The sequence below is a fragment of the Seriola lalandi genome, unplaced genomic scaffold (genome assembly GCF_002814215.2).
Source record: "Seriola lalandi dorsalis isolate HSWRI2012SDOR001 ecotype SW California unplaced genomic scaffold, Sedor1 jcf7180002054256, whole genome shotgun sequence".
Classification (NCBI taxonomy): domain Eukaryota; kingdom Metazoa; phylum Chordata; class Actinopteri; order Carangiformes; family Carangidae; genus Seriola; species Seriola lalandi.
The window spans coordinates 2248012-2263735 of NW_019524809.1; the positions used below are offsets into that span (position 1 = coordinate 2248012).

Here is a 15724-nt window from a genome sequence, read left to right on the forward strand (position 1 = left end):
TCTACAAACTAAAAAGCAGGACAAACACCCCCCAGAATCATTCCCTCATGTCCTAAACACAAATATCTCCACATGATCTGCCTTTGGGATATTTGTCTCTGTGTTGACAAAACATTAACTTTGCTTGGGAACACATACTTAGATTGTTGCATTTCCAGATTAGGTCAAGAAGATCTAGTATGTGATACCCAAATTATTGCTGATTTCTTTTCTTTTTTTCTACTTTTGTCCCTTTTAGGTCATTCAGCCACATTCAACTTTTTCAGATAATTTTTTAGATTTTCTAAGACAGTTTATTTTAAAAATTTAAATACCAAAATAATCCTCCCTTAGGGGAAGCATACGCCATTCAACACATTCACTTCAATTTAAACTCGATTCCAATGCATCATCAGTCATTTTAAGCACCTTTTTCCTTTTAATTCATTTTTAAAAATGATATATTTTTCGGTTCTCTTAACAATCGGTGGTACTCACAGAGCTGTAAACCTTCATTGATGCTTGAGATCAACAACACACATCTATTATTATCATCATCATTATTATCCCTTCTTTTGGATCATGTGTCACCCAATGACTTTTTCAGCGGATGAAAGACCTGATGTTGAGACGGTCTCTTAGAAAATCCTTCATTTGCCACTTAAAACCTCAGTAAGTGCAACCAAAGATGAAGAAAGGAGATCAATAAGCTGGGTTCACATACATTACATTTTCAGGTAGGCACAAAGTCAGAGATCAGCCTTCACATAACACCAGTATGACCAGTTTTGACCATCCATTCTGATAGAAGAGTTTTACTCATTAAGGCGTACCTAATGGTGTTTCAAGACCTTATTAAATATGTAAGAGCTATAGCTGAAATAGCTCAATATTAGAATGATAATAAGAACCATAGTCACATTAAGCAAGAGTTGCAGATAGCGTTTTGTCACGTCATATCATGGTTGTTGGTTTTCTACAAAAGAAACTAAAATTCATAACCAAGCCCACCTTCCTTTCTGACCTATTTCACATTTTTTCCTCACGACTTCCCTCCAGTTTAAACAGCTACAAGAAAATCCACATTTGCATGATTAATAAGTTACATTTTTATACATACACACATACAGAGGAGAGCTTGGAAGTTGCTTGGCACATTCTCATGCTTGACCAACCTCCTACAATCTAAATAACTATACAAGACACAGTAAAACAGGTCTTCTCACACCAACATCTCCCTGTTCAGTCATGAGGCTTCGGCGTGTACGGGAGATGAAACAGGAGCCTGCATGGCCACGATTAACACACTTGTCTGCATAATCATCCTGCAAAAGGAGGGCATACACAACCCCAATGCACTAAGTAACATGGAACAGTTCAGCTGTACATACAGTATCTTCACATACTGATAAAGTTTAGATTCATAATTTAATCTGTATATACTGTATCTTAATATGCTGGTACCAGGTATTCACAGTGACTCTAAAATAAAATTACAAGAGGAAGTTTTGTACAAGAAACAAGAGAGTCTGAGTGACTGGCGAAAGTTTGGCATCCTTTTTGTCGGAGTTCAGAGTTTGTAGTTGGGAGTTTAGTTTGTGGTTGAGTCAGTTCTGTTGGATTGCGGTGGGATTCAGGAGAGCTGCCTGGGCTTTTTTCGTTGGCACTGAGGAGAAGCAGTCCAACTCCTCTGAACACACGTTTGATAACGGCGCCGTCAGCAGTGGACACACAAAAAGGTGAGGTAAGGTGGTGTCAGGGGGATGAGATCTTATCCACCTTCTTATGTTGAGCAAGATATAACCTGGGCAGGCTAAATAAAGTACAGTATGTGCCCTGTCCAGTGCAGATTTTACAAAAAAAAAGAAAAAAAAAAAAAGTGCAAGAACGACAAAACACACACAAACACACATCAGGGTGGAATGGTAAGATTTCACCTATTGTCCTTACCGCTACCACTCATAAGCCATACTAAACAATTACCCAAAATAGTCACTGTAGACATCCGCCAAACACAAAACATATTTAAATACAATAATCTGTATTTCACTATTAGTTCAAGGTGTTTTATCCAGACATGTAAAGCTATTTTGCGAGCTGAAAGAAAAGCCACCTTCTGGCATTCTGTGGTTCAGGCCAGCAGGAGATCTTCTACAGTATGGCTGCTACAATAGTGAGGTTAGAAGAAAACAGCTACAGGCAATCATGGAAGGAATCTGAAGCGGTTCTTTCCTGCCATCGTCTGTGTCTTCAGGAGAGGTATAACCCTTTCTAGTATTCCTTTAATACTGTTTTCATACACACTTCCAGAAGGAACAAGCATGCTCAGTTCATAGTTTTTGACATTTCCAGTTTTTGTCCCTTTCATTTATGTTTTTTTTTTTCTCTTTAATTGTCTCTCCCTAAAAACACCAGGATTTCTTAAATACAGTACTACTGAGAAGTGAAGAGGGCAGAGAACGATGTCCTTATGTAACAGACCTTGCTCTGAGGCGAGTCAGTTAGCATCATTACATCTTTTGAAGTAGAAGGCTGCCTATAGGCTCATCATTGTCATGTTCCCTTTTTTTTTCTTGTTGTGTTTTATTTCAAGGCCTTCCACACTAGCAGCGCCAGGCAGAACCACACTCAGACATTGCAACTACACGTCTGGCAGAGAGGATAGCAATACTACTGTTCACATACATTATTGGTGATATATATATACACTTTTGGTCATTTCAGATAAGACACCACCAAACATGCTATACAGTGTCTCTCAGTCTTAATTGCCACTTTTTATGCAAGTGCTATTCAGCCCAGCTTGTCAAGTATTTGAAGCAAGGTACAGTAAGAGATGCACACATACAGACACACACACGCGCACACACATGTGGCACACATCCACGCACGTACTGTATCATACACACACACCAAGAGAAGCACTCCAGCATAGCACACCAACACAGCAGCCTGAGAGCTGCACGTCGGTCAGTCTATGATGGTCATGAGACTTTGAAAAATGTCTTTTTTTTTTTTTTTTTTCTTTTGTATGAGTTGATTTGCATACTCCCTCACCAACAGGCAGGTCCAGGATTCAGGACAGAGACTGTGGTAATACACAGTTTGAAGAGGATAGGTGTGTGTGTTTGCTTTTGCAAATAAGTATGAACAAAATAAGTGTACTGAGCGTACGGGGACATTGCACGATTTGCATCTTTCCGCTGATTTGTGTGTTTGTGCGTGCAGTGGTGAAGCTAACAGGGCTTGTTGACGTTGCACAGCAGCTCGGTGACTTTGATGAGGCGGGCCACTGTGCTCTGCGACTCCTCCTGCAGCCGCTGATTGTTCTGCCTGAGGCTCTGCACCTCGGCCTGCAGCACCGCCTTGTCCTCCTTCTCCTGAAAGACATCGGCACACAACAAAACAAAAGCCGTCGCTCAGATCGCTGTGGCAGGAACGGGAGGGGAGCGACAGGTACAGCGGTGGCGTTAAGGAAACTAGTGGGCACACATAAACACAGAGCTTGAAATAAAACAACACAAACAGTGTAGAGAAGCACATCACACTGCAGAGAAGGAAGAATAAACTCACAATCCAAAACAGAACAGAAACAATTAGTCACTGAACTGATCATTTGTTTAACAAAATAAATTTTTTGTTCTGTTTTAGTCATCTGTCAGGTAAAAACACCAAACATTTGCTGACTTTTCACTGTTTATATCGTTTATTAAAATCCGTGCTTTATGGGTCGCTGGTCAGCTAATCAATTACAATGTTTATAGGGCTGCAACTAACAGTTATTGTCATGATTGAATAATCTGACGATCATTTTTCATTAATATAATGTCAAAAATAGTGGGAAATCACAATCACAATTTCCAAGAATCGAAGGTGATACTTGTTTGGTCCAAACAACAGTCCAAAGATATTCAGTTTACAGTCATATAAAACAGAGAAAAGTAGCAAATTTAAAGTCACATTTAAGAAGATGGAAGATAAACAAAAGACTGATTATCAAAATTGTTGTTCCTTCATTTTCTGTCACGAAAACACAGTTTTTAACGTAAACACAAGAAACTTGTGCTACACTTGTGTATCTGCACCAAATGATGTTTTGTCATTATTCTTGAGAGTTCTTGGACTAAATGATTGACTGATTAGACAAATATACATTGGATGAACTAATAAAAAAAATAGTTATAGTTTAAGGGTTTAAAACTAGATAAAATTCTATGTGATTTTTACATACAGAGACATATACAGTACTGACAAAAACAATTCTCAACACAATCTCCATTTGTCTGTAGCTGACTTAGGTGAGATGGGGCTGAAAGCTTTGGAAACACAAGTGGACTTTGTGCTGAGAATTTTAATCTTTCACATCTTCAGGAAAAGTTTGCATAAGACAGAATTATGTTTGGTAGTGCAGAAGTCTTAGGAAATATTGATAACAGCATTAAAGACATCTTAAATACTTTTTTTTATAGTATAATATGTGAATATTCCAAAAATCTGGAAAATGTTACATAGAAGGATACATAAATGGCTTTTGAGTGTTTTTGATGCATCTCTACAGTGAGTCAGCTGTGACTTCAGGAAGACAGGGTTTGTACAAGTAGACAAGAGGCTGCATCAGAAAATACTAATCTTCTCAGAAACGGATCAATTGAAATACTTTTTCCTACCTGCTGATTTTCCTGTGCAGCTCACTGAAAATGTTATTAGAAAAAAAAAAAACATTCATGAAAGTCAAAGCACCTTTTGCAGGTCATCCTGCAGCTTCTTCAACATGGCCTCCAGCTGCGATACCTTCTCCTCTAGGTGGCCTGGAGAGTCACTGCAACAAAGGGAAGCAGTGACACTTCGTCAAAAGCAATTACAGGATTTTAAGGATCGTAATTGGAAAATATATAAATGGAAAATATATAAATGGAAACCAAAGAGTCAAAATTATCTTGTTTTCAAACAACCAAACCAAAAGATCGATGTCTTCACTGGTATCTGCTGGAATGAAATTTAGTTTTTTTAAAAAAATGTTATATAACATATAACACCTCCTTTCATCTAATATTGAGTGAACTTTTTAATTTGCTTGATCGGCCGTGGAGCCGTGTGTCACTCTGGCAGCCTCAGAGCTCAGGGCATCGTCCCCGCCGTCTTAATAAAACCTGTAATACTCAGAGATCAATTTACAGTAATTGCTGTGGCTGACGAGCAGACCCATTCTGAATGAGTACAGTCGTCCCATGATGCAGTCGTACATAATGGCTACGCCCTACAGAGCAAAGCACGACTGCTCTCCTGGTGATGTGAAAAGCATGACATACTGGTTATATATTATATACGATATATTTTATCTTTTTGTTCGGTTTATAGCTCATTTGTGTGATAATATTGAAAATAGTGAGTGTTAGCTAGATTTTTGAATATTGAGAGAGATATTTTTGAAAGAGGTCGAGTGTTTAATTTTAAGTGCAGTCCAAATATAATCTGAATTGCTGTCTTTTATTCAACTGGTATAAAATGAAAAATAGACAAATGGAACTTTTGATGGAAATTTTTAACAAAAGTTGTGATACTTATTGCAATTTGCAAGTTCAGGGTCCCAAACAGAAGCTAATGAGAGGTGATTAAACAGTACAGTATATGGACTATACTGTACTCGATTCTATTTTAAGTATTTACATGCTGACTGGAGCAAGATTTATTGGTGATAAAGTCATCAAAGCTGACATCTACAGTATCTGGGTGGATATAAACTATGCCTCTGAATATAAAACCTTGGACTGAACAAAAGCTCTATGTTGGTGTTTGCTTAATTTTTATTGACTTGTTTTCTGTTTTGCTTTTGGTAAACAGATCTGTGGACTCGATCTGCTCAGACACAGCATGAAGGAGAAAAAGAGGACAACCGAGAAGCTGGGAAAAGTATGGAAGTAGAATTAAAAAAAAAAAAATGGATTAGGTTGGGAGTTATTCAGAAAGATGACAGCGTGCATCTGTGTCTGCATGTGTGCAAGTGCGTCACTGAGTCACATGAAGCCATTGCATTGACTCAAACAGTGGGATGTAGCTGATAAAGTCCAAACAATTGTGAAAGAATGGAGGAGTAGAGGTCTCGCAGACGCAGATGAGGAAAACCAAGAGACTAACTACAGAGGAACTGAACTATCTGTTTCATCCTGTATGTACTGTATAGCAACCCACCTCTCCTTTGAGTCTTTCAGCTTGCCATCGGTCTGGTCGGCCCCTGCAGGGTCTCCGGCTTTGCGGTCTGTGATAAGGAACGTTATGGACATTATTGCAGTTTACAACAGCAGTACAACAGATATACACTTTCTCTAAGGACAGAACGTGGAGTCTTTTTTTCCAATATACATGAAATGGCCAAAAGTATGTGACCAGCCGAATGAACATCTGTCACTCGGCACGTGATTTTAGAACCAGGCTGCAGCCACAAGCGCTTTAGTGAGGTCAAACACTGTTGTTGGGTGATAAGTCCCGGCTCACAGTCGTCTTTCCAATTTATCCCAAAGGTGTTGGACGGATTGGAGGTAACAGCTCTGTACAGGCTAGTTGAGTTCTTCCACGCCAAACTGGAAAACATTTTTTTTTTTTTTGCGGAAAACACTTCGTGCAGTGTATTACGTATTTTCATGTGGAATCAGATAAGGGCCTTTGACAAAGTGTTGCCACAAAGTTGGTACCATCTCCAATATTACTCTATAGTTGGAATAAAGGCGCCCAAACAATGAAAAACAGGCCAGGACTGTCTACATACTTTTGGTCATATAATGTACACAAAATGAATTACATTACTGGTTCTTGTATATCTATCAAAAGTCTATCTAACATAGGGAGAACTCTGTAGCTGTCGGATCGAATCCGGGTTTCTCTCTGTGTTTGCGATTATGCTGACAACTACGACAGCTTGTTGTATTATTTTACATCTATACAGACAGTAAGTGAGGTGTGCATGTGTAAATAGTTCCTCACCCTCTCGTGACAAAGCCTCCAGGATGCTGCGGCAGGCTGTGGCCAGGTCGGCTATGGACTGCCACTCCTCCTCAGTAGAGTCTGTTGTCTCTGAGAGAACTGAGAGAGAGAGAGGCCAAGATTTATCAAGCTGCCAGTTGAAACACATCTCAGTGTAGCAGATGAGTGTACACTGCAGCAGAACAGTGAGACTGTAGTCATTATAAGGAGCCAGATTCACTTTGGCTCTACAGTAACAAAGAGCCACCACTGGGGGATGCTGCTGTGTTAACGCTGGTCAGATCCCAGGGTATACAGGGACAAGGAGGAGATGTCATGATGTATGTAGAACGCCTGCAGGTTTCATTGGGAAGAGTTTTCTGACATTGTAAGATGTTTTTCACCAGTGAATTTAAGGCGGCATACAACCAAAGCACAGCAGATGAAAGTCACAATGTAAGAAAATTAGCTTAATATCATCAAGTTTTGTTAAATTATTGGAGGCAAATTTAATTAAAGAAAATGATATTCAAGATGCCGTAAATGTTTTTTTTTTTTTTTTTTAGATCTGCTGACTCTTGAATACTCAGTATAAAAAGCTATAATGCTTTTAAAAAAACCTGCTGACTTCCTGTGAAAGAACGTAATGCAAAAACAATGAGCGACTCCAGAGTCCACCCCCACAAAAATCAGAAGAATCTGATGAGAGGATGAGCAAGTGTGCTCTTACGGCAGTTAAATGATGAGTCTCTTAGTCTCAGCGGAGGCAGAGCAGATGGTGTAAGAGGGGTTCCTTGATTTGGGGCTGCCTAAAACTCCACCCCTCCCACTACCCATCTGTCCCCCTTTTATCCCAGCCCTGGCAGGGGGTGGCAGCAGCGCAGGGGTGATATTAGATTAGCGGAATAGGGGGCAGCGTGGATGAAAGAGGAGGGACAAAGGGGATGCAGTGGGAAGCAGAGGGAGGATAATGAAGAGAGGGGTTTAAGGCAGAAAAAATCTGGAAAGAAAGGAATTTGAGGCTCAAATCAGGCAGAGATGATCCGCAAACATGTGTAATTGTTCCATTTTGGCATCATTTGAACAGTTGTGTCAGCTGTTGTCTCTGAGACAGGAGCATTGTTCTGAGTCCATGATCAGTCATAAGATAATCATATCTCAATACCCTAATATCTATGTGTCTCTCTTTGCCTCCTAATTCATTTTCATACATTTATGTTTTTACTTTTCTTGCTGTTAATATTCCTTTTGTTAAAGAATACAAAATAAATATGTGTTGTTACTGTCAGTGTGTATTTAAAGTTTAATTTGAAAAATCTACAGGTACAGGGAAGCACTTACTCTTGGTGATGGAGTTATGAAGACTTAGGGCTCGTGAATTTCTTTCATCTCGGTCTACACATGACAACCGGGAAGACGAGAGAGAGGAGTCACTCGCTGAGGCTTTGTCATCGCCAAAATCAGCCCCCATGAACTGAAGACAACATAAAGACAGAGATAAAGGGGAGACGACACTGTCAGACAGGGGATGGAGTGTTGGGCTGAAACCGATCAGATGTCCTTTCGTCTCAGTCTGTCACCTGTTCGTCCTCCAGGGGAACCTTGGGTTTGACAGCCAGGATCAGATCAGGTGTGGCGTCTCTCAGCTCCCCGACGTTTTCATAGATGTGGTGCTCAACCTTCAGTGCCACGTTGTCGTACATGTGTCTGTCCGCCAGGCATCAAGGAGGAGATGTGGGGGAAAAAAAACACAAAGCAAATCTGCTGTTGATGTTTCGTGACATTTTTTTTTATTTTTATTATCCAGTCCAGAGGTCAAAACAGAAACTGGAGCACTTAGACAAGTAATCTCTGGGGCGGCTTAGATGTTGCCTTGATTGACATTTGCTATCCTGCACTCACAAAATTATCTATCAGAAATATCAGATCTGAAGCAGTTCAGTCAAATTATTCAGTTCTGCTTTGCGTTATAATAAAAAGCAGTCAAATTCATTTTGGTCAGCAGCAGAGTTTAATATTATCCTCATGAATATTTCCTTAATGCACAATGTCCTCCTCAGCCTGATGTGACTTTTTGGAGAGAAACCAGCGAGTGTGCTTCAAATAATTTGCCAGGCAGACACATACATGTCATGCTGCTTTTAAACACGTTTTTCTCTCTTATTTGAGCTTAACACTTTGTAAACATTCCTGTGACTGTCAGGCCGGGGCTTTGATACTTGAGGAGGATGAAGTAGTACACTACGGTGTGCACAGTGCAGACATTATGGAAACAAATGGGAAAGGAATGTGCTTTCTTGTTGTCATTTACTCGAGTTATTGTCAACAAAAAGAAAAAAAAAAAAACTATCAATAATTTATCTGCACTTATGTTAAAGTAAGTTTAACATGTGAACCAGAATTCAAATGCTACAGCATTAAGGAAACACAATCCAGTAAAGGAAAGTGACGCAGCGGCTGGTGTCCTTTCTTTGTGGCTCGTCCTTTGCTGAGAAAGTGACGCACTGACTGACTGAGTTTTAATTGTGATGCGTCAGCCTTAGTTTGAGGATATTTTCAGCCATGTTGGATGAGCTGATGGTCTACACAACCGCAGATGTATCTAGATGGATTGTTACATCTACCAAAGCAGCATTTCTTGTGGTTTTTAATAACATAAAATTGTCTTATCTTGCCTCCGTAGCACAGCTGATGACAGCTTAAATGAACGTTAGCTTTAGTTAACACTCACCCATCACACGTATCCCTGTAGGACGGCTGTCTCTCCAATGAGTAGCTGCGTGTGAGCTGCGAGGCGCTGCCCTCCGGACTCTGATTGGCTGGTTGGTCCTGCAGAGAAGTGGCCCGTAACAAAGGTAAGCTGGGCGTCGTGAGGAGCGACTCATGACTTCTCTCGCTTTGCCCTTTATCACACGACTGCTCTTCGCTCTCTTCGGCCTCCATCTGCACCTCCATTATGTCCGCTTCACTGACCCCACCCGCCTTCAGCTCGTCCTCCTTCGCCTCCTCCTCCTCCTCCTCCTCCTCTTCTTCCCGCTCGTCCAGCACCCAGGCCTCTCCTGACTGATCTTCGCCAGGCTTACACTCTGCATCCTTGATGGCTTTCTGGTACAGCTCAGAGAAACTTCTGCAGAACATACAACAACATACTCAGTAAGAAAAAAACCAACAAGACCCTCTTTTTCGTCCAGCTTCTCATTTCACTGTTGAGTCATTAATCCATCTAGAAAGCAAAAACAAAGATCAAATGGAAAAAAAGGGCTATATTTGTCTGAACTTCTATTATATTCCTTTGAAATCACAGAGCCTCCATTTCTTATCATGAATTATGACATCTTTGTGACAATTTGTGCTTTGTTGTCACAGAACAAGCATTGCAAGGCTGAAATATAAATAAACCAGGGGAGTTCTCTGTGGATGCTTCTGCAGCCAGGTTTGAAATGTTAGAAGCTGCTGAGGTGCCCAGTTTAATATTGGTTTTTATTTAGTTGAACACTTCTATCTGTCTGTCTGTCAGCTGAATGGAAAACGTTCTAGTAACAGTGGGACAGCCTGTGCCAGAGTGATTAAACATCATTAGGGGGATTGATTGGTTGTTATCCAGCTGATGTGACACTGACTGCAGGCCGCCATCAACAGCAGAATGAGCCGTGACCCCAGACTGCCACCTCTCTTGTTTTTCTGAACTGACTTGTCCTGCTAACCCTCTCCTCCTTATCAGCTGTCAACCTCTCTCTCACCCCTCACTGGGACTACTCTTCACTTTCTGCAGCTTGCTTTATACCCACGAGCCCCTTCTAGTCTCACCCTGTGTCTGTTGACCCGAAAGTGCCCTCGTTTCTGTTCTCTCCCTCCCTCCCCCCTCTCCTTCTATCTGCAGCCTCACCCACCTGCGAGGCTTGCCGTTCTCGTCCGGTGGGATGACAGTGATGTGGATCTTGTGCGCAGTGCGCAGCAGCCTGGTCCTCTCCTCGGGGCTCAGGTGAACCAGCGAGTGTCCGCACAGCCGCACCACACGAGCCCACAGCTGCAGGCCTCCGCTCTCAGCATAGCAGAACCGCTGCAGCTCCGTCACAAAGCCCTCCTCGTTCATCAGGAAGCCGGGCTGGCCGACGCCATCACGCAGGGGGGTGACCTCCAGTGCCTCACAACCCCGCGTAACCAGCTGCAGAGGTGCAGAAAAAGATGAATGATTCAGAAAGACATACATTACTCACTGCAAAATTTCCAATCAGGCCACAATCACCCACCTCTAGCCTCTGCACCACCTCTCGTATATCCTCCACCTGGCTCTCCATCACACTGATGGAAACTGACTCCCCACGCTCATAGAAGATATCCAAGCAAGGCCCTCCCTCCTTAGTCTCTGTCACTGCTTTCCAGCCAATGACGTCTCGGCAGGAGCAGTTAAACACCACCCTGCGTGTGTATCTCTCAATGAGCACCACCGACTCGGCTGACACCCCGAGCAGACAGGGGAGCTTGAGCTCTCCTGCCTCAACTTCATCTCTGCTGTAGACCATCACCGCCCACACCAGCGCCCCGGCACTGTGCAGCTCGGCACCTTTGGTGCCCTTCAGCTTGTCTTTGCGCTTGCCTCCCAGAGAGAGCAGGGGGAACTTGGTCGAGGAGTCGATGGGCGTTGTGGTCACATAGTTTTCGGCCAGGTCCTTCAGATATTCCTGCCGTGTGCGAGTGGCCATGGAGCGGAACTTCTCGGACTTCTCCGCGGCGTTTTCAGCGTTCACTGCTTTCGCTAGGAGGAAGTCTCTGAAGGCAGGCGTGCGAGGGAATCGGGCGCCCTTAGGAAACAATGGGCCAAATAATGGCATGTCTTTAGAGCGTGTCACAGCCACCCTGAGAGGGAGAGACAAACAGAGGAATAATGGAGTAAGAGAGAGGGCACAGTGGATCTATGTCTTGTTTTCAGTAGTAGAGATGCTCTGTAGTAACATTTACACTGAATCTGCTGCAGTGGTGAACATATTTGTGCTACCCACTGAGCTGGCCCACTACTACTATGATGTGAGATGACACATAAAACAATGTACATAGTAACACTCATCTTTACATACATTTACATGCATATCATGAATGATACAGTGAGTAAAATCTTCTGTGAACTATTTTGTGTCTTTCCTTAAAGCTCAGATCTTTTCATGACTTGTTTTACTTCACCACAAATTCATTATTTCAACAGATTTCAGCCCATAAAAGAAAAGAAATCAATAAAAAGAGTCTGAAAATTGAATGCCTGTTTCAATAATGGGATTTTCCACAGTGAAACAGAGGAATAACTCATACCTGTAATAGGTGTTGTCAGTGCAGGGCTCATGAACCTGAACGATGATGAAGACGTGTTGGAAATGGGAGCGGATGGACTTCGGAGTGAAGGGCAGTGCGCCTGGCTCCTGGAAAACGATCGTCACAATGTCGTTTCCGATATGTCGCTTCCTCAGCAGCTGACGAGATAAAACACACATACACACACACACATAGAATTTTATTAGACAAACAGGCCTGAGTCACAGTAAAATAAAACTGGGAGGAGAATGAGCCTTATCTCAGTGGAACAGTTTGCCTTTTTTTATATCTCAAGAATCAATAACAAAAAGGTTTTAACAAACAGCTAAATAGATTATCATTGAAGACAGGCCTGCAAAAACACTAAGCAAACATGTCTTACATGTTCAAGTGGACTGAGATGATTATTATTTTACCAATCAACCCATTTAAATTGTTGTATTTCAATGTTTTGTATATGTCTCTGTAATTGTACTGTTATTATTTACTGTATGTAGCGTAAGCATAAACATTTGTTGATTATATGTATTTTTCTTTTCATATACACCCCAGGGGAAGTAGTTGTTGCCAAGGCAACAGCTAATGGAGATCCGAATAAACAATATGATGAAAATCAAAGCTGTTAATTAAAATAAAAGGTAACTTGTTAAAAGAGTTGAGTTAAAGTAAATACCCTGGGCTAACTAACATGTTACTATTACAGTTAGCACAACTCAATATTAAAAGAATAATTAAGTTAATCTTGTAACTTCAAGATCATTCATTATTCATGAGGAAACTTTTTAATAGTTGAAAAAAAATGCCACTCAATCAACAAAAATTAAATTGAGATGTAAATACAGAATAAACAAACAAGTCATTCAACTAAAAGTACAAATCCCAAACTGTAGCCACCATGTAGCTGCTAGGTTAAAGAAGAACACCAGAGTGTTGTCACTACCATGTTTTATTTTATTTAAGCTTTTAATCTATATCAGTATGCCATGTCCAGTTTCTTTGTAAATGACAGCAAACAGGCTTAAAGCACAGACTGCACATAAAGAAGTGACAGTCAGCTGAACAGGAAGGTGGGAGTGAACACTGGGGGGCAGGATTTTTATGTCATGCTTGTTGCAGAGCACAGAGGCTTTTTCTAAAGCGTTTACCAAAACATGACAGTCTGAACAGAGATGGATAATGAAGGTTCAATTGACACTGATGCAGTTTTAAAGAATGGAGGTGAAACATCAGAGAAAACTCACCTCCAAGACATGAACATGGCTTTGGAGAAACACAAAGGGCAGGAAAAGGAAATGTTTTGTCTGGGTAAATTTTACCTGTTGTGTGTTGTTGGCTGTGTAGGGCAGCATAGTGGACACATGAAACATAATCTCGTAGTCCTGGTAGCGTGTGTAGAGGGAGTGTGTCCCAGTTGAGTCCGCTGCACAGGCACAAGACACACAGAAACACACACACACACACACACACACACACACACATCACACACAGAGACAGACAGGAAGAGATTTAGCTAAATCAGTCAACATCTCTGAATGAAAACTCAAACTGTCACAGTCCGGGTGAAATCTGTCCCATTTGCTGTTCTCTGCTGCTCACTGAAGGGAAAACAGCTCGGAGATAATCGGCAGTGACTATGCTTATTTGCAGGCATTACTCAGATTACATGTGGCTAGATAGGAGTTATCTTGGGCTTTCAGTGGCGCACTGATGCCCTTCGGATAATGGTCGTGCGACAAGGTGAGATGCAGCCAATAGATCGGGGTGTGGTGCGTGTTTTCAGCTCACTCTTGTTGTCCAGCTGAGCTCTGTATTTCTCCCAGCCCTTCAGCCGCACCCGCTCCCCGAGCAGATCCAGGAACTCCTCAAACGCTGGCCCGGAGCTCTCGTTGTTGTACATATCTTCCTCTGAGCTCTGTCCGGCCCGACAGTACATCACCCCGACCTTTCGCTGGAAATTCAGCTATGCCAGAGGACAGAGAAGCAAAGAGTTTTAGAATTATCCTCACCACACAGTCAAATGTGCACATTTATACCGTCTTCCACCATACCATCTACCAAGACCTTTCATATAGTGGAGTACCCTCATCATTTGACATCTTACTTTACAGCTCAAAAAGCACAATGTTACACACCCTCATAGCATAAATTACATTATTGTCCTTATCAATCCCCTTCAGCTTTTACACCAGAGTTCAGGCTGCTGCAACGCTTCAAATAGAGAGACAGTTTATTTTGTCAAAGTTGTTGATTGCTTTTCTGATCTAGTTAACCCCAGAGGTGAAGCTAGAGGCTGTCGTGGGTGAGTTTTAATGTTCAGCAGCCGCTGCAACACAGTCAGAAAAATAAAGCTTCTGTTCCTGTGACGGGGCTTAAATGATGATAAACAGAGGATCAACACATCTAAGAAAATTTGTTTTCAGTTTTGTAAATTGTAAATCTGACAATCTGATTGCTTTTTTAGTTTAATCTCTGTTTGTTTTTTTTATTCTTTCAATGTGTTTGTCAGACAAAATAAGAAAATTGAAGATAACACTTTGTTTTGGCTCTGAGAACATGTGACAAACACTTATAATGAGGTTGAACATTTAAAATTATTTATTGAAACAGTGATATACAGACTAATTATTACTATATGAAAACAACTGAAATTGAATTTCATTTCTGTCTGTAAATAACACATCTAGAAATGACGACAAAAAATAGCAGCATAATATCAACATTTTGACACTGAAGCTGCAGCTTATAACATCTACTTTTTTTTTATAATACACAACCTATTTGATGTGAAAAAGTAACATCAGACAAAATCAGTAGCTGCAGTCTTACAAAGTGAGTGAACAGGCACCTTCACACCTAAACACATGTGATCGATCACTGTGGACAGCAGTGTGAGATTTTTAATAGACTGTACAGTATGTGCTTTTAGTTACAACATGTTGAAGCTCTAGATACTCAGGTGTTCTGATGCTATTTGACACTATCTGATGTTCTGAAAAGATTTCTGCTTGACACATGCTGCAGTCGTATCCTCACTTACCCCCTGTTCGTCCAGCTTCAGCAGGGTGTCCCGGACCTTGGGGGAGTTTGAGGCCAAGCGAAGGCAGTGCAGGTTCAACTCAGGCATGATGAACTCCAGCAGCCTCTTGGGAGATAAGCCTCTGGGGGTCGTGTGACGAGCAGCAGAGGGCACTGACTCCTCCAAGATGGAACCTCGCAGTGTCTTCATCTGAGAAGAGGGTTCACATTCATCACATCCAGTCAAATCAATTTTACACACACTGAACCTGAAGAGAGCTTTGAGGGAAGAGAAAACGCCACTTTACCTCTGTGGTGCGAAAGATGATTCTGTAATTGTACTGAGCTCCACTGGATCCTTCTTTCTCCTCTCGACGGAAACTGATGGCCACTGGACCGAGGCGATCGTCCATGCCGAAGAAATTCTGGTGTTCTATGATTAAAGTACAGTCACATACGTTCAACTGTG

At 41.6% G+C, this 15724-nt stretch overlaps 1 protein-coding gene across 8 annotated transcripts in view; it reads right to left on the minus strand.

The window, feature by feature from the left end:
• Window positions 1-270: 270 nt before the first annotated feature.
• The window catches only part of sipa1 (signal-induced proliferation-associated 1), a 33781-nt gene continuing 18327 nt past the window's right edge, over window positions 271-15724 (minus strand). For 4 of the 8 annotated variants that reach the window (XM_087173600.1, XM_087173601.1, XM_087173599.1 and 1 more), the window contains 14 exons: window positions 15564-15688; window positions 15278-15466; window positions 14026-14200; window positions 13557-13660; window positions 12241-12398; window positions 11187-11793; window positions 10827-11101; window positions 9668-10063; window positions 8517-8643; window positions 8278-8410; window positions 6958-7056; window positions 6169-6235; window positions 4720-4798; window positions 271-3359 (listed from right to left, as the gene is read on the minus strand). In XM_087173600.1, the coding sequence (XP_087029726.1) occupies window positions 3216-3359; window positions 4720-4798; window positions 6169-6235; window positions 6958-7056; window positions 8278-8410; window positions 8517-8643; window positions 9668-10063; window positions 10827-11101; window positions 11187-11793; window positions 12241-12398; window positions 13557-13660; window positions 14026-14200; window positions 15278-15466; window positions 15564-15688 (2678 nt within the window). In that variant the 3' untranslated portion in view covers window positions 271-3215. Of the gene's footprint in view, window positions 3459-3666; window positions 4799-6168; window positions 6236-6957; window positions 7057-8277; window positions 8411-8516; window positions 8644-9667; window positions 10064-10826; window positions 11102-11186; window positions 11794-12240; window positions 12399-13556; window positions 13661-14025; window positions 14201-15277; window positions 15467-15563; window positions 15689-15724 lie in introns of those variants that run through there. The other 4 variants (XM_023404715.2, XM_023404713.2, XM_023404717.2 and 1 more) reach the window with 4 other exon arrangements.